Genomic DNA, 23,359 nt, shown 5'->3' with positions numbered 1-23,359 from the left:
CTTAGAACAAGATGCTGCTCTGCAAGTACTGGGTGGTCAGTCACCTGGAGGACAAAGCAGGCTGGTGAGTCCTCATGAGAAACACAGGTTTGCAGGACTCTTTGGGGCTTGATAGAGAGTTGGTGTTACAGGAAGCTCACAGGAACCCATCCCTTCTACAATTAAGTTTACTGGGAATATTTTAGAAAAGAAAGGCAAGGCAGGCTGGTGCCAGGGAGAGGGAGGGGGGAGTAGGGAGGTACTGTTTACTGAGTACAGAGTTTCAGCTGGGGATGATGAGAAGAAAGTTCTGGATTTGGATTGTGGGGATGGTTGCACAACACGTGAACGTACTTCATGCTACTGAACAATATTTTATAGCGTTGGTATTTTACCACGATAAGAGGATGGGGGAAGGAAAGAGGCAAAGAGAGACAAAGAGACAAAATTTAAAAGTAGTAAGATTTCTAATAAATTCAGCTGAGAAACTCCTACTACCTTCCTCAATGTGACACACAGAACAAAACTGAATTTCTCAAGAAATACTTTAAAGAAAGATATCATCTGGAACATGCTAGTGGTCTGCCAAAGACGGTAGTCCCAACGGGCTGTATTATGTAATCATGGGCCAGTTTTCTAAAACAACAGAGCATCATCTCCCTAAAGGAGACTGAACTCTTTACATACTTTAGTTCATAACTCTTCAGTCTAGAAAGATGATTTCATTATTATCATCATTATGATAGCTATTTTGTATTTGTTAAGAGTCTAGTAAGCCAGCTGCTGTTTTCTCTTCTTTTGTTGCAGATGGGAACAAAACAGACAGCATGTCTGTGCATTGCCTGGGAAAGCAAGGAACAGGACCAAAATCAGAATCCCTGCCCAAGGCCACAACGTTCAGCAGAGGTGGCTGTGCTCTGCCCAACGTGGAGGTTTGGGCAATGCCTCGTCCCCCTACTCCAGAATCTCACCACCGAGCAGGGCTCCTACTCAGTGGAGAGCACATATTTGCTTGCCAGACAGCAGCTATTTATTTTTGCACGTGCAAAAACATCCAAGTGGACTTAATACAATTATATTTGAGGTTAAACCACAGAGGTAAGAAATTCAAACTAGGGCCCCAATTAATCACTCTTTTTAAGAGTTTCAAATGTGTAGATGGCCCTAAATTCTGTGCCCATAATCCTGATGGAGTTTCATTCCACAGGTCACAAATCATCTCCCAGTAATGGTAATTACTTAGTAACTATTGATTGTTTAATTACTTGAGACTGCCTTATACTCACCAAGTCATTAAGGGTGTTAGGAGATCTAAAAACTATAAGTCGCCAGGGTGCTGTGCATCAAGTTATTTGGCAAGTCACTGACATGAGATGGACGGGAAGTATTTTAAACTAAAGCAATCTAAACACTTCAAAGGAAAGGTGGGTATACATGTGCCAAATTGCTAATGATATTTATTATAAAGGATGACACTGAATAAGTAACTAAACAAGGTAAACAAAACCCCAGGATACAGGTAAGAGTAGAAGAGATGTCTCCTCAAAGGCAGAGACACCTAAAAGAGCCTTTAAATCCCCTGACAGGCAATACCTTAATCCAGTGGATCTCAATTCTGGTTTTGCAGTAGAAGCATCAGGGAAGTTCTGGAAGCCAGCTTTACCTAGTCCTACACCTACCTACTAAAACCAAATCTCCAGAGAAAGGCCCAGATATGTTTAGTGTTTCAAAACTATCCAGATTATTTCCATAGACAATGAGGGCTGAGCAACACTGGTAGCCACAAGAAATCCAACCAACTCCCCTGTGGCAGGTTTTGGGAGCAACTCTGGAGGTCTGGCCACCCAGCAAAAAAGCAACCTTCCTTATGCATACGGCACATGGGCTCACAAAGGTCTACCCAAATGCTGCCACGGCAACCATCTAATTCATCACACCCAATGGATCACAGCACGAGGTGGCACAGTTTTGAGCCAAATTAGATGCAACAAACACAGGGATCTATGAAAAGCTCGACAAGCCAACCCACTTCAAGGGTAAGTGGTTCTACTTACGGGGCAGGAATAAAACTCTTCCCTGTAATTCTGCCCAACTACAATGACAGTGCCCTCTGAGGTGAAGCAATAATAACTAAATAATCCCAAAGGCTCAGCCATGGTCAAATGAACCTATGACTAGGAACAATGCTCCGCACGTGCTACAGCATCTAGAGACATCTTTCAAAAGATCTATTTGATGTTAAAAATCACAATTTATACACTCCTAGAAAAATAGTGCTGGGGTATTTTTGGTAGCTACCTTTTTTTAAGAAAATTGAAAGTACCCTTTTAGTACCCTTGGGCTATATCATTAATTTACTTTAATAGATAATCTGTCACTATGAACAGTACAAAAATTCTTTTTAAAGGCAGTCAACACATTAGATCTGGCCCAAGAGCCCAGTTAATAAGAGAACAGGAAAGACAGATCTGCTCCAAACTCCTTTTCATTACACTTCTTTCCACTAATGAAAATGCTAAATTACACCCCATGATGTGCAGATGACAAGGCCTCCAAGCTTTTTCCAAATCCCCTTCCCATAGTCCATTTAGGTCCCCACTCTGATTCACAATGCTCCACTTTTATACTCCCACTGTCTGTCTGTACATCAGTTTTAAGAGTTTTTGCTACAATTGTCTTATCCTTATAGAAGTGGTCCTTGAATGGGGCAGGGAGGGAGACAATTTTACCCCTCAGGAGACTCCTGGCAACGTCTGGAAACATTTCTGATTGTCAGGACTTTGGGAGTGCTCCTGGCATCTCATAGGTAGAGGCCAAGGATGCGGCTAAACACCCTACGATGCACAGGACAACACCCTGACAACAAAGAGCTACTTGGTCCAAATGTCAACAGTGCCAAGGTTGAGAAACCCTGCCTTTAAGGGATAATGTGGTTTACTTAAGTGTGCTTTAGTTTCCTCCCCTATAAAAACATGAAGAGTAACTAAGACACAACATTCGAAAACTTTAGCACACAATAATTAGTTAACCTGATTGCACACTTCTTAGACTAGGAACCACCTCGACTGGCTCTGCATTTTCCCTATACAAAGCACAGGGCCTTTTCACTGGCACTCAACAAATGTGAAATAATGTATTCTTTATGTTGGAATTCTTGTTTAAAAAAGTAAATGCCATTATTATCTAAGAAATTTGACATTCTCCTATAATCACTCCTTACCAAACAAGAAGTGAACAGTGTAATTCATGATTCATTAGAAGAGACTATGATAAACTACGCTGAATCCTAAGTATTTCACAGAATCACCTCCATATTAAGACTGTTAATTAGCTTACTATTAAAATGCTTTGCCTTACTTTAACAGATGGTTTATTAAGAGATCCCAATCTACACATGTAAGGAAATCTCATGCAGTGGGCTCAGATTCTTCTACTATACCAGGTCAGTTTTGACCTTTCAATTCTCAGGTTTTGTTTTGAGTTGAATTATTCAGAAACAACCTTACTTGCAATCATAAGCAGGTCAAATAAAAACAGCAAAAGTAAAATCTCAGAATGAGTATGTCAAACCTGGCTAGCATCAAATCTCAAATCAAAATCTTTGTGTTTTTTTAACTTTTCTCAGTTTATGCATGTTAGAGTCAGCAAAAGACTCTGCTGCTACTGCTAAGTTACTTCAGTCGTGTCCGACTCTGTGCGACCCCATAGACGGCAGCCCACCAGGCTACCCATCCCCCAAACTCTAAATGATTACAAAAAAAAACATTGGGATTAACATTCACTCAAGTAGCCCTGCGTGTATGCAAAGTCAGTCATGTTCAAGTCTCCGACCCTATGGACTGTAGCCCGCCAGGCTCTTCTGGTCCATGAGATTCTCCAGGCAAGGATGCTGGAGTGGGTTGCCATTTCATTCTCCTGGGGAATTTCTGACCCAGGGATTGAGCCCAAGTCTCTTATGTCTCCTGCATCGGCAGGTGCGTTCTTTACCATTAGTGCCACCTGGCAGCCCTACCACAGGGTAACTGACAATCATTTTTGCAGAGTTTCTGGAAGTGTGGCCCCAGGGCTCTGAACGTTAGCAAGACTCTATAAACTTATTAGAAGTGCAGATTCCTGGATCCCAACCAGACCTACTGAACAAGATTTAAGAGGTTAGGCCTGGAAATCTATATTTTAAATCATTTCTCAAACATTTGTTTCACACAGTAAAGTTTGGGAACCTCTACCAGGAGACTGAACCTCAGAAAACTGATTGGCCTCATTTGTAAATTTCTAGAATGGGGCTTGCTTCCACAGACTATCGATAATTAATTTAACATAAAATCCACACCCAGCTCCTACCATAAGAAACAAGTAGAGAATTCTGTTGATTATTTTTGTCCATATATGCATGTCTGAAGTAAGCAGATATTTTATGGGAAATGCTGAAAAAGTACTGGGAACAAATATAGACAGAACTATTAAGGAAAACAGAGCTCAACTCTGGGCCCCACACAGGTCACCATTTAGTGTACCTATGTACCAGATGCTGGATACAGCAATTGCTAGACAGACTAGGCCCCTATCCTTATTTTTCCTTTATGGTGCATTTCAACTGTTTAATATATACATAAACAAAGACGTAAGATAATTTCAGAGAGTGTCAATGCCACGAAGGCAAAGAAATAAGTTGATGTGATAGAGAAAGTCAGTGAGGGAGGAAGGCAGTAGTAGTGGCTGCCTGAAAAGTAGATTCCTTGAGGAGGTAACATGTGTGCTGGGTTCTGAAAGACAAAGACCCAGTCATGAGGAAACTGAGGAGAGAGTGCTCTAGATAGAGAGAACTGTTCTGATAAAGACCCTGAAGCGAGAGCAAGGTTCTCAAGTGAGGGAGGAAGGCAGTAGCAGTGGCTGCCTGAAAAGTAGATTCCTTGAGGAGGTAACATGTGTGCTGGGTTCTGAAAGACAAAGACCCAGTCATGAGGAAACTGAGGAGAGAGTGCTCTAGAGAGAACTATTCTGATAAAGACCCTGAAGCGAGAGCAAGGTTCTCAAGAAATTATTACAGAAATTAAATCAGAAATCAGATTATATGTACAAGATGTTTTATGACATAGAAAATACTATTGTATAGTATCAAATATTATTTTCATTAATATGTTAGAATTGTTTCAGGACAAAAGTCAAGATAATGAAAGACCTCAAGTCTAAGTCATAGGAAGAATTAAGCAACTGAGGCTCTAATGCCTGGAGACCAGGAGATACAAATATGTGTTTGGGGGAAGAAGAGAGAAGTCTTTTGAAGGACTATGTTCTTGTGGAAGAGGATTTAATTTTTTTTTTTTTTAAACAGTTACATGGAATGAGCTTGCACTGGTAAACATTTCAGGAAGGCAGAATTTTGGCTCAATACGACAATGAACATTTAAAGAAAATTGCAGATAAACAGGATGACTGGGAGGCAATGAGTTCCACATGAGTGGAGGTGATCAAGGATGGAACAGATTGCTAGCAGAGGAATGACTGGGCTAGATAACCTATAAGGTAGGTCATATATCTGTAAAGTTTGCAACCCTTTGAAAACACACACACACACACACACACACACACACACACACACACACACACACAGAGTTTCAGTGTTCTCTCTCCACAAGCACTATAACCACTATAACCAACACTGCCTCTGGATCTCGTACTTTACAACCTAGAGGAGGTTTTAAGAGAAACCTCAGAGATACAGAGGAATCTACCGTATTCCTGATTTACACTGTCACTCAGTAATAAGGTCTTCACCCCTGCAATCATCAATATATATTTCCAAAGGGCAAATTAAGAAACAAGATAGATGAATGTTCACTTTTGAAAACTGTGGCTAAGATTTAGTGGTGTTTTAGCGATGAACATTAAACAATTATTTGGATCTATTAAAATAATTACTCTATTTTAACAAAAATGAGATGAAATTTGATTTCATCAGGTTCCAATAAATGGCATGCCAATGAACAGCCAAAGTCTTCAGCAAGCAGGTATGTGGCCTTTTGTTGGTTTATTTTTTAATGGGAGCCATAGGCCCAAGAAGGAAATGGCAACCCACTCTAGCATTCTTGCCTGGAAAATCCCCATGGACAGAAGACCCTGGTAGTCTACAGTCCATGGGGTCACAAAGAGTCGGACACGACTGAGCAACTTCACTTTTTCACTTTTATAGGCCCAAGAAGATGATTTCCTCATTAAAAAAAAAAAAACCCTGACAGAGACTCTCTACTCTTCATTATTTATGTATTCTGTCTAGTAAATAAAGCAAAAAACAGATACTAAACTATCATCTGACCACATAGGACCAAAATGCAAAAGATAAACAAATCTACCCTTCCAAGGACAGAGAGATCAAGTTAGACTTGGGAGTAAAACTAGAAGCTACTTTCGAAAAGCTGCTACTGCTGTTAAGTAACTTCAGTCGTGTCCGACTCTGTGCGGACACTAGGCTCCCCCGTCCCCGGGATTCTTCAGGCAAGAACACTGGAGTGGGTTGCCATTTCCTTCTCCAATGCATGACAGTGAAAAGTGAAAGGGAAGTTGCTCAGTTGTGTCCAACTCCTAGTGACCCCATGGACTGCAGCCCACTAGGCTCCTCCACCCATGGGATTTTCCAGGCAAGAGTACTGGAGTGGGGTGCCATTGCCTTCTCCACTTCGAAAAGCTAAAGGTAACTAAATGACCTTTATATAAAATATACTTCCACATCTAGATGTATGTGGCTTAAATGAAGATACAATCCAAGCAACATTTTCTTAATATCTGCATATACTTTTGTTTATTCAGTTAAGTATGCTTCTTAAAAAACTACCTGTAGAGCTTCCCAGGTGGCTCAGTGGTACAGAATAAGCCTGCCAATGCAGCAGACACAGTGCCTGGTCCAGGAAGATCCCACATGCCGTGGAGCAGCTAAGCCTGTGCACCACCACCATTGAGCCTGTGCTCCAGAGCCCGGGAGCCACGACTACTGAGCCCACACGCCATGACTACTGAAGCCCAAGCGCTTGAGAGCCCCTGTTCTGCAGCAAGAGAGGCCACTGCAATGCGAAGCCTGAACACCACAAATAGAGAGTGGCCCCCCTTGCTGCAACTAGAGAAAAGCCCAAGGAGCAGTGAAGATCCAACACAGCCAAAAACTAAATAATCAATTTTTTTAAAAGACGCTACATCTTAAAAAAAACTACTCGTAAATAAAATTATGTTATGAAAATAAAATTATGTTATGAAAATAAAATTATGTTATGACTCTTTTAGCACAACTTATTAAAAGAAAGTTTTAAGAATCTTTCCAGAAAAGAAAGGCTACATCCACATCAATGTTCATAAAATTATACCTCATTTTATGAAATCTAGGAACAATAAAAGCTAGAGTTACAAAAATTAAAAGATTTAATATTTAATGTAAAGAAAGTATCATAGAATTTTTGATATAGAAATCTGTTCTTAGGGCTATAAAATTTATATTCATGTGTACAGTATTTTTAAAATATACCTATTCCATAAAGGTTAAATATAACCTATAATGTGAACAATCAGTTCCTAACTTATTTCTCTTTAAGTTCACGTATAGTTGAAATCCAGTTTGGCAGTTTTATTAAGCTTTAATCCTCCAGAGCTCAGAGTAACGGCAGGATTGGATTAGTGACTCAGGAAACCCAGGTGTGTCTGTCCTGGAGGGGGTGCCACCTAATGTCATCTAGGTTGCCTAGAAACCCAATCCTTAACGGGTATGGAGGTTTAATTCTTCAGATCAATCATTCCAAGTCCCCAAAGCATTTATAGAAACACTCTCACTTGACTATTGCACAGAAAAGCTACGGTGCCACAAAACAACACAAAGGGCTGGTACAAGAAACCAGTCTCCTATCTGCAAATCCAGTGTGATCGCCGTGGCCAGCTGTGCAGGCTCCCCTAAGCTTGAGAGGGGCCAAACTTCTGGATCAACCACTAAGAGAAGGGCACCCTTCAGAACAATAGTGTTCACAACTTGGTTGGTGTATTTTTTTCCTCTCTAAAGAGCTGAGACCTCTTGCCACTTGTTTTTTTTTCCCTCAGGTACCAAAAAAATTGGAGCTAATTTTGGATTTTCCAAACAGTCTCATCCTTAATTAAGAATCCTTATCTTGTTATTATCCTCTCTTGCAGGAGTGTACAGTCCACCTCTTAGATTAGTGGACAAAGCTGTGAAGCACCTTCCAAACGTGCCTTCCACAGGTGGGAAGCAGAGCACAATGGAATGGCACTATAAAAACAACAGCATTATACAGAGTTGTTTCTCCATATTGACAGCAAATCAGAAGTAATTTTCTGCCTAAATCCAGGGCTTAATTCATTAGCTCACATTAATTCACAAGTTCAATCCAATTTCTCGAAATGCAATAACACAATCTTCCAACCTAATTATCTTCACTGAAAGTATTTAAAAGCATTTGCTGAGACACCTTTCTTTCTTGTGTCAGACAGGATCAACATCAAGTGAACAGCTGGGGTAGACTACATTCTTTCTAATTGCAGGGGGTTGACCTTTTAGGAAATAATCTAATTTTGCAAGAGAGAAATTTTCCTGAGTGGACATCAAAGGGTACCACCTGGTAAAAAAAAGTTTAAATGTTTATAATTTACATACACTTAAATATATACACACATATTCTTTTGACTTTCTAGAGTACTTAAAATATTACAATCTGGCGGACTTCAATAATTAAATCAACTAAGAGACTAAGATTTGAATCAACTAAGATTCAAAGAAGGAAATTTTTAACAAATAGAACAACAAGACAGAGAATTTACAGTTGAAATATCATCTCATATCACTACCACTTAGGAAAAGTGATAGACATTTCTCTTAAAATAATCATGAGGAAACAGTTGGTCTGTTTCAAAGGCATTTATTTCAATAGCTCATTCACTAAAACCCCCTGAGCTTTAGTCCAAAAAGGTAATTTCGATTTTCTTTTGATAATCAGGAGAATCAAGCCACTTTTCTAAACAATCACTTTTTTAGGTCATTTACTGGGAAAAAATATCTTTTAAAAGCATGTTTAAGGTGAATCTGAAAGCAAAAATCAGTATAAGAACAAGAACATTTTATTCCTCAATTCAACCTCTAGTTTAGCTTTTAATTATTTCCTATTTTGTAAGAGTCATTGCTGCCATTAGTCCTGCTTTTTGTGAGGCAGCCAGTGTTCTCCTAACACTGTTCACTAAACTCATTTAACTCATGCCCTAGGCCAGTAGCAAATCTCCTTTTCCAGCTGTGATACTTTAATAGTTTAAATTTCTAAAGTAAATAGCATCATTCGTGCCTTTAAAAACCAGTTCTGGCAGCGATTAACGAAACTAAACAGTTCAGAGAGCTTCAAGTATGTAGCATTAGAATTCACACATCAGATATAAGCTCTGTAACATATAATGAATGGAAATGCCCAAACCCCAGAATCCAGTTCAGGCAATGGGACTACAGATTCATTTAAAAAGATGGAGAGTCAATTAACAAGTATATTATTTCATTTTTAATCTGTTATGAGACATGTATGAGTGAGAACAGACAGTACTGCTATTCAGCATTCATGAACCGAAACCACACATGAGCCATGTTCAAGCTCAATGAACTTACCTTATATACTTGTCCATATGTTCCATTGCCAACAAGTTCCACCAATTCAAAGATTCCTGCGGGGTCCTGCAAGAAAAGAAATAAACAATAAAAATTCAAAACAATACTCTAGCCGTTGTCTTAATCAAAAGCAAATGCACATTTAAAATTAGCAAATAAATAACAGCTTTGGAGAGGCTCTCATATGTTAATATTAAAGAGTATTAAAATTTAATTCAGCTGCAGCTATGAAATGAGACAAAATCCATTTGTTTCTATTTTACACTTCTATGAGATGTGTTTAAATCAGAACAAAAGGAGACAAGACTTTCATGGAAACAACAACAACCAAAAAAAACTCATTTCATACTGTCAAATGGAAACACACTTGTAGGTACATCAGCATAAAATGAAAGACACATCCATCTAAGGGGGCTCTAATTTTTAAGACCTTTCTGTTTGACCTTTCTGATCTGCTGGCTGCACAGAGCACTGGCAGTTGGGAAAGGAGCTATACCGTGGGGCAGTCTTCCGGCGACAGTCAACGGTGTTCAAGAGAAAACGGAATCGTATTCCTCTGAATTCATCTCCCTTCCCGACAATGCTGCCTCTGCAAAACACGCTTTTGTAGACAGCCTCCAGTTCTTGCAGGACTGGGAAGGTCCCGGCAGGACCCAGAATGCAAAGGAAACTGGAGAATGTCACACATCCTTACCCACGAACAGGTGTCTGCTAACCCCGAAGTCACCGAAATGTTCCTGTGCTCAGTAAATAGCCAATAATTATGTCTATTATTCCTGAATTACCAACCCCAAAAGTCAAAAAGAAAAAGCAAAGCCTATAAAATTCAACTCACAGGCAGAAAGTGACTTTGATCTCTTCTGATTCCTACTTGGACAGAAATGATTTCTTTAAAGGCCTAGATCAGGAATCACAAATGCACATGTCCACAGAGGGCAAGCAAGTAACAGAGAAGAGTGAGGTGGGCCACGGAGGCCTTTGGCAAACTGAGGAAGTCATGTCTCCTTTGTAGGTGGAGGGGGGTGCCTAGCTGGAACCAACAGCTGTCGCTTCAACCTATGAACACAGTCTTACCAGGTCTAAAATGAAATGAACTTGAACATTTTGCATAATGTGAGATCTCCTCATTTTTAAATGTTAGGCATTAACTCACCTAAAAAAAACACAAGCATGAAACAAAACAACAACAAACACTGAGGGACAAATGAAGAAGACCTCAACCTCTGACCTGAAGAGCATTTCCCATCTCCAGTCAACAGGTTTTCAGAACACTGCCAAATGGCATGACAGTGACTGAGGGGCAGGGGGGCAAGGTTCAGACATACCTCTCAGGTTTTTAGATAGACCTTTTTGGATTTTACATTCAGACAGACCTGGGCTCAACACCAGCTCTGTCTGGTGTGGCTACCTGAATCCAAGACCCCCTGGAAGAGCAATACAGTCTCTATGCAGATAAAACGGGGATGACATCTACCCAGGAGAGTCCTGGGAAAGAGCAGGTGAGGGCTTAGCACCCACCTGCCCAAAGTCAGCAATCTAATATCTAATAGGAATCGTTTTTAAGCCGAGGAATCCCATACCTCTATAACACTTAAAGGGAGAAGTGCTCATATTCATGGAGAAGAAGATAAATGAGGTTAATGTGACAAGTTAGAGCTCATTAAAGTGACAGCTTTTATTAAGTCAGGCCCAAGAAAAGCACTTTACGATGTGCCTTCAAAGATCCCTCATAGCGGGACTTTACTCGCGGTTCAATGGCTAAGACTCTATGCTCCCAATGCAGTGGCCCCGGGTTCGATCCTTGGTCAAGGAGTTAGGTCCCATGTGCTGCAACCAAGAGCTCTCCTGTCACGACTAAAATATCTCCCATGTCACAACTAAGACCCAGCACAGCCAAATAAATAATTTAAAGAAAATAATAAAAGATCTCTAGACCCTCAACTAAAGACCCTACATGCCACAGCGAAGATCGAAGATCCCATGTGCCACAACTAAGACCGGCCAGATAAATAAATAGAAATATTCTTTTAAATCATGCATTTAAAAAAATCCCACATAGGAAACAAGAGAAATAGTAAGACAAACAACAGTTGAAGCACTTGGTCACTCACAAAACTGGAATTAGCATTATCCATTGTTATAAAGCCAGGAAGCCAAGAAACCCCACTCCAGACTGATAGAGAAGTCTAGAAATTCCATCTCTGCCTCACTTGGTCAGGGAGGTGTGGACAAAGTCCCAGACAGAACCATAAGACAGGACAAAGTGGTGAAAGGGCCTAGAGCTCTGAGCATGGAGACCCCAGACCTAAAAGTCACTGTCAAAGCCACCCGGGAGCCACCTCAAGATGGGAAAGAAAAATTGTGCTTGTTAAACTACTAGGCCATTAGAGCAGTAGGTTTTATTACAGAGTTAGAAAGAAGTGAGGGAAATAGGTGTGGGGGAGGTGGAGGGGAGAGAAGCCCAGAAACGGTGGCAGCTGCTGTTTGTTTCTAAGCTGCGCTTCCTAGTAGTTTGTTTGCTCAGTGGTGTTTCTGCAACAAATTTCAAGAGAGGTTCTACATTTGCTTGAAATATCTCAACTGCGTTTTCAACGTTTATTTTTCTTGACGTTAAAAAAAGAAAAAAAAACATGAACAAAAGGAAGGAGATGTAGGATGAAAGGGAAAGTGAAAGTCACTCAGTCATGTCTGACTCTTTGCAACCCCATACAGTGCATGGAATTCTCCAGGCCAGAATACTGGAGTGGGTAGCCTTTCCCTTCTCCAGGAGATCTTCCCAACCCAGGGATTGAACCCAGGTCTCCCGCACTGCAGATGGATTCTTTACCAGCTGAGCCACAAGGGAAGCCCAAGAATATTGGAGTGGGCAGCCTATCCTCAGTAAGTGTTGAATGAGTGAATGAATGCATTCATTTATTGAGCCCTTGCTGCCGCTGCTGCGACGTTGCTTCAGTCGTGTCTGACTCTATGCAATCCCATAGATGGAAGCCCACCAGGCTCCCCCATCCCTGGGATTCTCCAGGCAAGAGTACTGGAGTGGGTTGCCAGTTCCTTCTCCAATCCATGAAGGTGAAAAGTGAAAGTGAAGTTGCTCAGCCGTGTCTGACTCTTAGCGACCCCATGGACTGCAGCCTACCAGGCTCCGCGCCCATGGGATTTTCCAGGCAAGAGTACTGAGTGGGGTGCCATCGCCTTCTCCGTTGTTGAGCCCTTCAGTTCAGTTCAGTCGCTCAGTTGTGTCCAACTCTTTGCGACCCCATGAATCGCAGCACGCCAGGCCTCCCTGTCCATCACCAACTCCCGGAGTTCACTCAGATTCACGTCCATTGAGTCAGTGATGCCATCCAGCAATCTCATCCTCTGTCGTCCCCTTCTCCTCCTGCCCCCAATCCCTCCCAACATCAAATGTGCTAAACACACTTATATGTAATATCTGTAACCCTGGCAAGAACTCTACAAGTAGACATGATCTTCTTGACCCAGGAATTGAACCAAGGTCCCCTGCATTGCAGGTGGATTCTTTACCAACTGAGATATCAAGGGAAGCCCCAAGATGTAGGATGGTAACTAGTAACTGCCTTAAGGAGCCTGGGAAGCAGGGGAGGGTGGTGGAAGGGGAGGCAGAAGCAAAAATAGGGTGCAGAGTAGAGATACCCTTCTACACCAAGGGGTCACCCTACCTCAAAAACCTCTCCTTGGGACTGGGGTCTAAATGGGGAGGTCTTAGGAGGAGCCAAGCAGCTGACTTCTATGTTCCTTCCCCTCCTCAAACAGTCCATTCGCAGGTATGTGGCCCTGCCAATGAGATTCAAGAAGACTCAATGCCAGGACTCTCATTCCAGCAGCTTGAAGATAGGCTGGACACACTCAGGGGGCTCAGAAGCAAAGGTCAGAGGGACTACAGAGTTTGATGGCAACTTGGCTTCGGCAAGCAACAAAACTGGAAACAATCATCAAGTTAGGGTGGCTCCCCAGGAAACAGACTCTGAGAATGGCTGAGATTTACACAGAGGGACTTAGTTACAGTGTGCCTCAGAATCAACACCAGTGGGAAGCGTGTGAAGAGGGTCTGGACTAAGCAGATGAAGGAATTAGAGCAATGGGGAGGAATACAGATTCCAACTGCTCCCACAGATGCTCTGAAGCCGGGATGACCTTCAGGATCACCCTACCTTGAGTCACAGGGACCTCTGTCTCACCTCCAATAACCAGTCATTACATGCAGGCTGTCCCCCAGCCCAGTCCCAGAGGTGATGATCTTGGGTGAAGGGATATTCTTTCAGCCGAAAACAACTCCCAATATCGCTAGCCACCTACACTCCCAGCAGGTGGACAGTGAGTGCCTCAGTATGGGAGAGAGCACCGTAAGCATAGTGGCTAGAAATGAGGCTTCCCTGGTGGCTTAGACAGTAAAGAATCTGCCTGCAATGCAGGAGACCTGGCTGGGTTCAACCTCTGGGTCGGGAAAATCTCCTGGAGAAGGAAATGGCAACCCACTTCAGCATTCTTGCCTGGAGAATTCCATGGACAGAGGAGCCTGGTGGGTTACAGTCCACAAGGTCGCAAAGAGTGGGACACTTGAGCGACTAACGCTTTCACTTTCACTTGCAATTGAAAGCAAAGTCTCCAGGCATCTACCTACTCCAGGATGTTCACAGCAATAAGACAAAATAGCACCGAGTCATGGTGTTTGCAAGAAATCGGCTCTCTGAGACCCTAGAGAGCAGACAGAGCTACTGTTCAGGAACACTTGAACTGACAGCTGACACTAAGATTCCCCCACTCTTCTCCCTGAATCCCACAGCCTGGGTAGCTGGATGTCTGTGCATATCCTCTTACACAAATGCATATAAATGTTAGAGATTTTCCCTGGGAACCACCATACGGCTTGAGCACTGTAAGCGTTCGGCTATGTTCTCCACTCTTGCAGGACTCTAAAGCCATTTCTCCTGTGGCTCACCAGCAACCTGGATCCCTTGTTTGCAATGGTCTCTTCTCAGCCTGGCCTGGTTGCTCCCTATGAGGCACTGACATTGCTGAGCGTCACCACTCTTGTTGGAATCCACGCTCTCCATCCTCTTCCATCACTCTACTCAGTCTCTCAGAGAGATTTTTACTTCTTCTGCCTATCCCTTAAAGGTTGGCCAACCCCAAGGTTCCATACTCATGTTTGGCACTAAGTGCTCATGATTTCATGTCCCAAAGTCCAACATATCCATCTATTCCAATCCATTCATACAACAGGGCTCACTCTCTCTTGCTGGGATTATTTACTTTCAAGCAATTCTCTCCTCCTCTCAATCTTTCACACCAGTCTTCCTAAAATAGACATTTCTAAACACAACACACCACGGTTTAAAATCCTATACAATGTAATTCAAATTGAAAGCAAAGAATCGGTCATTCTGAGGCCCAGCTTTCAGTCGCAGCCTCGTGTTCCATCCTTCTGCCTGCCAAGATTATCCCTTCTACCATTCTCTCTGAGGCAAGCCCACCCTTGCAGGTCCAGCATCACACCTCCCCTGTGAAGCCTGTCTCTAAGGAGTGCCCCACCTCTCTGCACCCACAGCACGCTGTGCACGGCTCCATGATAACCCCTCTCATACAGCGTGGTCTCCTCTTCCATTTCTCCCCCTTGATGCATTGCAAATGGCCTGAGAGCAGGCTCTGGAGCATATTTATCTCAGTGTTTCCCAGTACTTAGCATGGCGTCCAATACACAGCTGCTAGACAAAACTCTTTACCCAGTAAGACTGATGTCCCACTCCCCATGCTCCACAACATGAGGAAAGGAAGTTGCAAACAATGGGACCGTGTATACCTATGGCTGAGTTGCTCTGCTGTGCATTGGTATCAGCTATACTCCAATACAAAATAAAAAGCTAAAAAAAAAAAAAAAAATGGGATCAGAATGCAGAGCCAAAGGTCTAACAAACCAACCTTGTTTCTTTTTCCATCTAGACAAAGCTGTCCCAGGCACTGTCCCTTCCGCAACACCCTGACCCAGTTCCCAATCACACAAAACCGTCACATGTATCGCTTCCCAGGTGGCACAGTAGTAAAAAATCCGCCTGCCAATGCAGAAGACACAAGAGACTCAGGTTCGATCCCTGGGCTGGGAAGATCCCCTGGAGAAGGAAATGGCGACCCACTCCAGTATTCTTGCCCGGAAAATCCCATGGACAGAGAAGTCCATGGGACCACAAAGAGTCAGATACGACTGAAAGATTGAGCATGCATAAGCTCCTATGGTATTCCCAGCTCTAAAGAAAATTCCAAGGCCCAGTGGTATAAGCTGTGCCTCAGATGAGTAGACAAAGCAGCTTGTCAGGACGTGACTACGTACAATGCAACAAGCAGAAGACTGTGCCTAATGATCATGTTACAAAGACAGGAAAGGTAAGAGGCAAGAATCAGCTTAATGCTTCTCTCGTATTTGCTTAGCAGCTCATAAAGCCGGGATGGGCAGCATGAAAGAAGGCTACGTATACCAAGGAGAAAAGAGCACATGTTGACATTTACCAAAGTCAAGAACCTAGGAATCTCTGTTGGCTACACATGCCTTTATTCAGATCGTAACCTTTGCTGCAAGACTGAAAAGAAAATTTAATTCTAAGGTAGAGTAGTTTACATTATTTCATAATGAAATAAAACAACATATCCATATCAAAAGACAAGCTGTTCCATGAGAGAAAATGTGACTTTTCAGCAAGTACTAACGAAGGCAAATTTGGTTAGTCATAATAATAAAAATCACAATAATCAGTAACATTTTATGGGCACTTATGTGCCAGGTACTATTCTAAGCATTTTCCATGAATAGGTTATTTCATTATCACAACTCTATCAAGTGAATGCTGTTGCTGTCTTTGGTTTCAGAGGAGGAAACTGAGGCACAGAAAGAGAAAGCATTAAGTCAAGGTTGCACCATCGATGGGTGACTGGTCAGACCCCCTGGGCTCTTCACCAGTCAGTACCCCATCTGCTTCATGGAATCAGAGTTCCCAGCCCTTGATTTAAAACTTGCTGGAAGGCAAGTTTCAAAAGTGCCCTCTATCTCAGTTTCTCCATCTTTAAAATGGAAACAATAGTATCTCCCAGACAGGGTTGTACTATGAAGACTGTGAGGGTGTCCAGACTAACTTAGGGCCTAAATAAGATGTCAGTAAATATTAACCTCTTTTCCTTCCTTTCTTATCCTCTTTAAAAAGAGTTCATTTAATATACAAGGAATATGCCATAGGAAAATTCAGTCTGTGTTTCAAATATTTTCAACTATTAATAATAAAGCCAGTAAAAGAAAACCAATTGTTTGTTAACCAGGACTATCATGTGCATAACAAACAGGGTCAGATATTTACGGACAGAAAAGGGTCTCTTTAGAAATTAGCGAGACACTTGGGAAGACATATTCAATTTTGAGGTTTCCTGGGATGCTGGAATAAAATTCTCTCAGCTATCAGCTGATGAAATTCAGGTGGCATTGACAGGCTCAAGTCTGACTTCTCAGCAGGGTGGAGTGATTTAAGATCTAGGAGTTAATACTCCCAGTCACTGAGTTATACATTAATTCTCCCAGGTCCCCTGAATGACAATGGATTTATTGGAACACTAAATAACATATATGGACTAAATCCCAAAGACTGGGAAAGGCAAACCTAAATATATAACTAGGAATGGCTACTTCCTTAGCATCATAAAAGATCATGCATGTTCTTCCCAGTCTTTCCCCCTCCTCTGAAAATGAAATCAACAGAGAAATTGGGAGCATGCAATAGATTCTAGATAACCCTTCCCCCAAACTTCTCTCACAGCCGTTCTGTGACTGGTCTTTCACTTGAGGTCACCAGTTCCGTGGCAGGGTGAAATAAACCCCCACAGAATACAGACGACTGATAGGGCTCCTAGAATGACTGTCTACCCCCAGATTCCCTACTGACATCTGCCAAAAGACTGTGCTTACTCTAAACTAAAAGACCAAAATGTTATTTCTCTTAGAACCATATTTAGCAGCTGTTTTGTTCGGTTCCAGCCCTAACTGACAAGCATATGCTTACAAAAGCAAACCAACAAAGAAAACAGGAACAGTAGGAGAACTCCCCACATTTATCTTGAGCCTTCAGGCTTCTCAACACCACCATTATTCCAAAGGAGGCAGCACACTGGGAATCACTGCGCTGATGCACCCAGCACCCCCAATCCTAGTCTGTGATGCACCGGCAGCCAGACAGGGTCCCTCCCATCATTTCTCACTGACCGTCTCTTCTAATGGGAGGGTCTGAGAAGCCAAAGGTCTTGCCTCCCACAGTGAGGTTCATTCAGTCCCTGGGTACGAGCCTCCAGTGCAATGCGAGCATGCTTCGTTGTGTCCAACTCTTTGTGACCCCCATGGACTATAGCCCACCAGGATCCTCTGTCCATGGAATTTTCCAAGCAAGAATTCTGGAGTGGGTTGCCATTTCCTACTCCAGAGGATCTTCCCAACCCAGAGATTTAGCCCACATCTCTGGCGTCTCTTGCATTGACAGACGGGTTCTTTACCACTAGGGCCACCTGGGAAGCCGCACCCTCCACACCCACCTAATATCAGAAGTGGAAGCGAGTGGTACACGGGCCCTGCCTCTTGATGCTTCTGGTCTGATGAAGGAATAGACATGAGCACATTAACTACACATACACAGTCATTAAATTACGATGACAAGTGACATGCAGGAAAATCCCAGAGTATGAAGATCTACAATATAGCTCAGATCTCTTCATTAACATACTGCCCAAGACATGCCTCTCAAATGCAATAGATAATTCAGGTTAAAAAATTATATATATATATATATAATAACATATATATATATAATAACATAAGACACTGATTGCTGAATTTTCTCACTTGATCATCCATATAAACTATGCAGAGCTATCACAGGGTTGGTGTAAAAAAGTTAGGTTTCAAGTCAAGACTCTGCTCCGCTAGTGTTATGTGACCGCTCATATTCTGGTTTACCCATCTGTAAAATGGAATAATCCCACTTGGCCTGTGGTCTTTGCGAGGCTGTGTCCCATACAAGCTGGGCACCTCCTGAGCCACACGTGTCCCTGGTTTTCCTGTGGGAAGGGTGGTGCTGGGGCAGGCCGAGTCAATGATGCCAGCTGCCCTTACAGCTACGCTTGGCTAGATGGTATTGGTGTTTGGACATGGTCCCAGTCAAACCCCAAGGGACACTGTCCTTGATGGTGGTAGCTGCTAGCCCTTGGGAATTTGGACCAGAGCCTCTCCACTTCCTGTTCCGGTCCCAGGTCCACCTGCTGCTCAGCAGCCAGAGGCAGTTTACCAGCTTCCCTCATGCCTGCCACTGCTGCCCCGCTCCAAGCAGGACTCAGCAGCTCCAGGCTGTCCCCAAGAAGGCAGCCTTTAGAATGAAATCTGAACCCCAGCTCCTCAGATTAACAGGGGTGAGACCTAAGCTATAAGTCGTTATCGCTGCCCCTGAGATAGACAATGGCCTAAATGCTTTATATACATTTTCCTATTTAATCTTCATAGCGACTGTAGCAAGTAGATATCACTAACCCCAATTTTCCAATGATGAAACAAAGGCTTTAGGAATTAAGTAAGTTGCTCAAGGTTAAACAGTTTGTGGTAGAGACAGCAGCCAAGATCAGACTGAAAAGGGAAGATAAAAAAAATGCCCCCCATGAGGATTGTTCTGAGGATCAGAAAAGCATTTAGCACAATGCACAGTGTGTGTATGAGCAGTACGTTGCATCAGTCATGTCCGACTCTTCGTGACCCCATGGACTACAGCCCACCAGGCTCCTCTATCCATGGGATTCTCCAGGCAAGAACACTGGAGTGGGTTGCCATGCCCTCCTCCAGGGGATCTTCCTGACCAAGGGACTGAACCCACGTCTCTTATGTTTCCTGCATCAGCAGACGGGTTCTTTACCAACAGTGCCACCTGGGACACATGGTACCAATGCCCACAACACACGGCAGTGCTTAATAAAAAGAAGCTACTACTATCCTTGCCGTTGGCACTGGTGCCATTAAAAGCTGCCCAAGATGACAGCACTGTCAGTAGTAGAGGCAGGGGATGGTTGAGCTACAACGAATACTGACTACTTGAAGTGAACAAATCAATTGACAATGAGAGGCAATAAACCATAGTAGTTAAGACCATAAACTATAACCAGAAAGCCTGATTCTGATCCTACCTTCACCTTTTCCTAGCTCTGTGACCTTAAACATATCATTTAATTTCTCAGATTCCTCAACTGTACAATAGTGACGACAGCAGCAGGATTATTACAAAATATACAGAAAACATTTCAAGCAGCGACTGGCATATTCCAAGCACTCAGAAGTGTTTGTTAATAGTCATTATCCTAGAATGCAAAATCTAAGAAGGAAAGAAACATGCTGGTTTTGTTCACTGCAGTGTCCCTACCACCTAGATAGGTGACTGGGGCATTACAGACAATATATTAACAGTTGCGGGATGAATTAGGTCCCCACATCACCAAGTCTACCACCGAAAGCCACAATGTGATACGATCTCTGACATTTGGAGCAGGGGTTTCTGAGACTGTACCAATAAAATCCCTCTCCTCACTGTTTACAGAACAAAGTGAGACCGAGGCAGCTCCTGTATACTCTCATACTCTGTTTTGCCAACAGAAATAACTGAAGTGGCATGTCCAAGGTCTCAACTAGTTACTAGCAGATTTAGGCCAAGAGTCCAAGTCCTTTGACTTCTAGTCATTCTCTGTGCAATAAAATCCTTTGAGAAACAGAAGTAATCACTCACTGTCTTTCAAACAGTGGGCCTGGAAGGCAAGTGAGCAGGAACTTTGAGGAAGGTAAAGATGTAGCCACTAGCTTTCAGTTGTACATTTCAGGTACTTGGGTTGAGAAGTGAATTTATTTCATACCCAGAAACAATGTAGCAAGATTTATCACACACCGCCAAGTTGGTATCACTGAGACAATCAATTCAGTAGTTCACAAGTATATATTAACATAGATTGAAAGGGATTTTTTCAAAATATATTTTTCTCAGTTCACAGTCACATTTAGCTTAGTTCCAAATTACAGCTGACCCCTGAACAACACAGAGGTTGGGGGGCTGAAAATCTGTGTATGACTTTACAGTTGGCCCTCGTTTCCACAGTTCGGCATCAGTGGATTCATGGATGGTGCAGAACTATAGTAGGTATTTATTGAAAAAAATGTGTTTATAAGCGGACCTATGCAGTTAAAACCCGTGTTGTCCAAGGGTCAAGTGTATTTCCTTACAAGAGAAAACAAAGATTTCTGCATAATTGTTAATTGTTGTTTTCTGGCTTACATTGGGAAAATGGGCCTAGATGATCAAAAAATCTAAATTTTAAAAAGAGCAACCCGAGAAGGACTAAAAACATTAACTTGGCTATTTAGTTTGATCTGAGTACACAGGTATTTAAATCCTTTGTCAACTGTTAGAATTCACCAGCCAGCCCATCTCAACCTCCCTGAGCTGGAGTCCCCGAGCCGTGGCCACAAACCTGCCTGTGCACATGTGGACTGAACAGAACCCACCACTCTCTTCAGGGACAATTTCCAACACAACTGCAGTCAGGGAAAGGCACACTAACTCCACGAAGCAGACTGAACTGAGAAAATTCTCCAGGATACTAGGTCATGAGGCAGGTTTTGGACAAGAAGCAGTCGATGTCCACCTTCCAGAACTTTCCTCAAATCTCCCACAGTCACTCCAGCTCAAACACATCAAGTCATTCTAAAGATCAATACGCACATAAAGTCCTCCCACCCGTCCCCCTTCCTTCCGAATGTCAGGTTGTTGCAGAGATTATACAGCAGTTTGGGGAAATGTGTCAGTTTAGAGATACATAAACATGGGATGTCTCTAGGCCTGTCAGGACAAGGTAACTTTCCAGTATTTCCAGCAACACGAGGTCGAAATGATAGGAACCAGACTAGCAAAGATTTTGGCATTTTGCCTTTTCAAAGATGCTCAGATGAAGAAAAAGGATAGCAATTGCAGCTGACGGACTTTAAAGACAAGAACTGATTACCTAAATAATCAAGTAAGAAAGATTAGGAAACCATCTAAGGTTCCATTTTGGAAAAAAAAAAAAAAAAAGAGCCTTAACTCTGTCCCCCAAAGGGTAACCACCTGCTTACAACAGACCAAGGACACACATGTGCTTGCAAGCATTTTCAGCCTTTCTGCCCACACCTACAAGCAATCCTGCAGTGGACAACAGGCTCTCTCTGTGGGATGAGGAGGTTATATTAGCTGGCTCGATCCCCTACTACTCTCACTTGCAGAGGGCAGCAGCACAGCCAAGAGCCATGAAGAAACTGTCAAGAGCCCCTGAGTATCAACCTGGGCAGCAGTCTGTCATCTGGCAGCAGGCAGAGCCCCTCCCCGTCCATCACTTGGTGTCACCACAAATGGCTCCGATGGCTGATTAATGCCAATGCTTACACAGACTGTTTCTGATAAGGGTTCACTGGCATCTGATCTACTTTTTTTCTTCAAGGTTTGTGTCCTATGGCCAGGCTAGCACTCAGGATATGCTACTTCGCTCGTTTGTTTTACATGGCAGATACTTTTTGGAATGGGGACTTTAGACCATCTTTTCAAGGCTCTGAAGAGTTTTTGTTTTTGTTTTTTTAACAAATCTAAGAAGCTCAAACTAAACTTCTATTAACTTCTATTAAGTCCCTCCAGGCTTCCAAAAGTGCTGAATTTCCATTGTCAAAGAAGTTTAGGAATACTGAGTTTAAAAGATTAGCAATTGAGCTCTTCTCTATTGCAGGGCCTCTCAGAGCCTTTAATGTATTACTATATACTGAGAATCTCCAAGAGAGTGTGAAGCTTTCCGCACTGGCAAACCTGTCTGGCTGTAGAACACCTTTTAAGGGACCCTGTTGTCTCTTTAAGTGCTGGTGTTCTGTGGAGCACAGGTTAGAAAATGATAGCATACAGAGCAATCTTTCCCTTCTCATTCATGCTTAACCAAAGTTTGCATCTTAAGTTACTATAGCAGAAACTGTTCAAAGCAGGCAATATCTATTCTCCCATTGGTCTTTAGTAACAATAACAACAACAAAAAATTCCAATTTTATCTGGAAGATAATGTACCCAGATCAAAAACTATATGCCCTAGATTCTTTGAAGCTAGGGGTGAATATATGTAACTAAGTTCTGGTCAGTGATGTGCAAGCAGAATTATTGTGTGGGGCTTTCAGAAGGGTTGCTCAAATCGAGTTGACCTATCTGACATTGTCCTCCACCCTCCTCAGTCTGGCTCCCTGGAATGTAGATGTGATTGCTGGAGCCCTGAAACCATTTCTGACCCCAGGTGAATTTCAGAATGAAAGCCTCAGGCTAGGTTGGCAGAACAATAAAATGACTCTAAGCCTCTGATAGCCACCATATACCACTGGTCTGTCTACATCTGGACATCTTTAGATTGAGTGAGAAATAAACTTCTATCTTCCTTAACCCTCTAATACTTAGGGTTTTCTGTTCAATACAGCTAATTCTAATTCATTTACTTTGAAGTTTACTGTTCAGGTATTTTTATTTATTTATGTTTAACTAACAGTGCTTCTTTAAAGTACTCTTTTCCCGTCAGCCTTTGCTTTGGTAGAGGTCACAGGCATTACAGTTGGTCAACAGACAGTCCTGTTCTCCGTCTGCTGCTATGTTATAAGATGGCACTTGCTCACCCCTCTTT

The 23,359-nt window shown here is 42.5% G+C and overlaps 1 protein-coding gene across 15 annotated transcripts in view; it reads right to left on the bottom strand.

The window, feature by feature from the left end:
* Positions 1-23,359, bottom strand: part of TNIK (TRAF2 and NCK interacting kinase) — a 402,112-nt gene that overhangs the window by 306,519 nt on the left and 72,234 nt on the right. For all 15 annotated transcript variants that reach the window (XM_069560230.1, XM_069560234.1, XM_069560249.1 and 12 more), the window contains exon 2: positions 9,614-9,679. In XM_069560230.1, coding sequence (XP_069416331.1) covers positions 9,614-9,679 — 66 coding nt within the window. The remainder of the gene's footprint in view (positions 1-9,613; positions 9,680-23,359) is intronic.

This window comes from Ovis canadensis, chromosome 1 (genome assembly GCF_042477335.2).
Source record: "Ovis canadensis isolate MfBH-ARS-UI-01 breed Bighorn chromosome 1, ARS-UI_OviCan_v2, whole genome shotgun sequence".
In the NCBI taxonomy this organism is placed as follows: Eukaryota; Metazoa; Chordata; class Mammalia; order Artiodactyla; family Bovidae; genus Ovis; species Ovis canadensis.
Note: the sequence above shows the minus strand (reverse complement) of the source record. Positions and strands in the feature narration are given on the sequence as shown.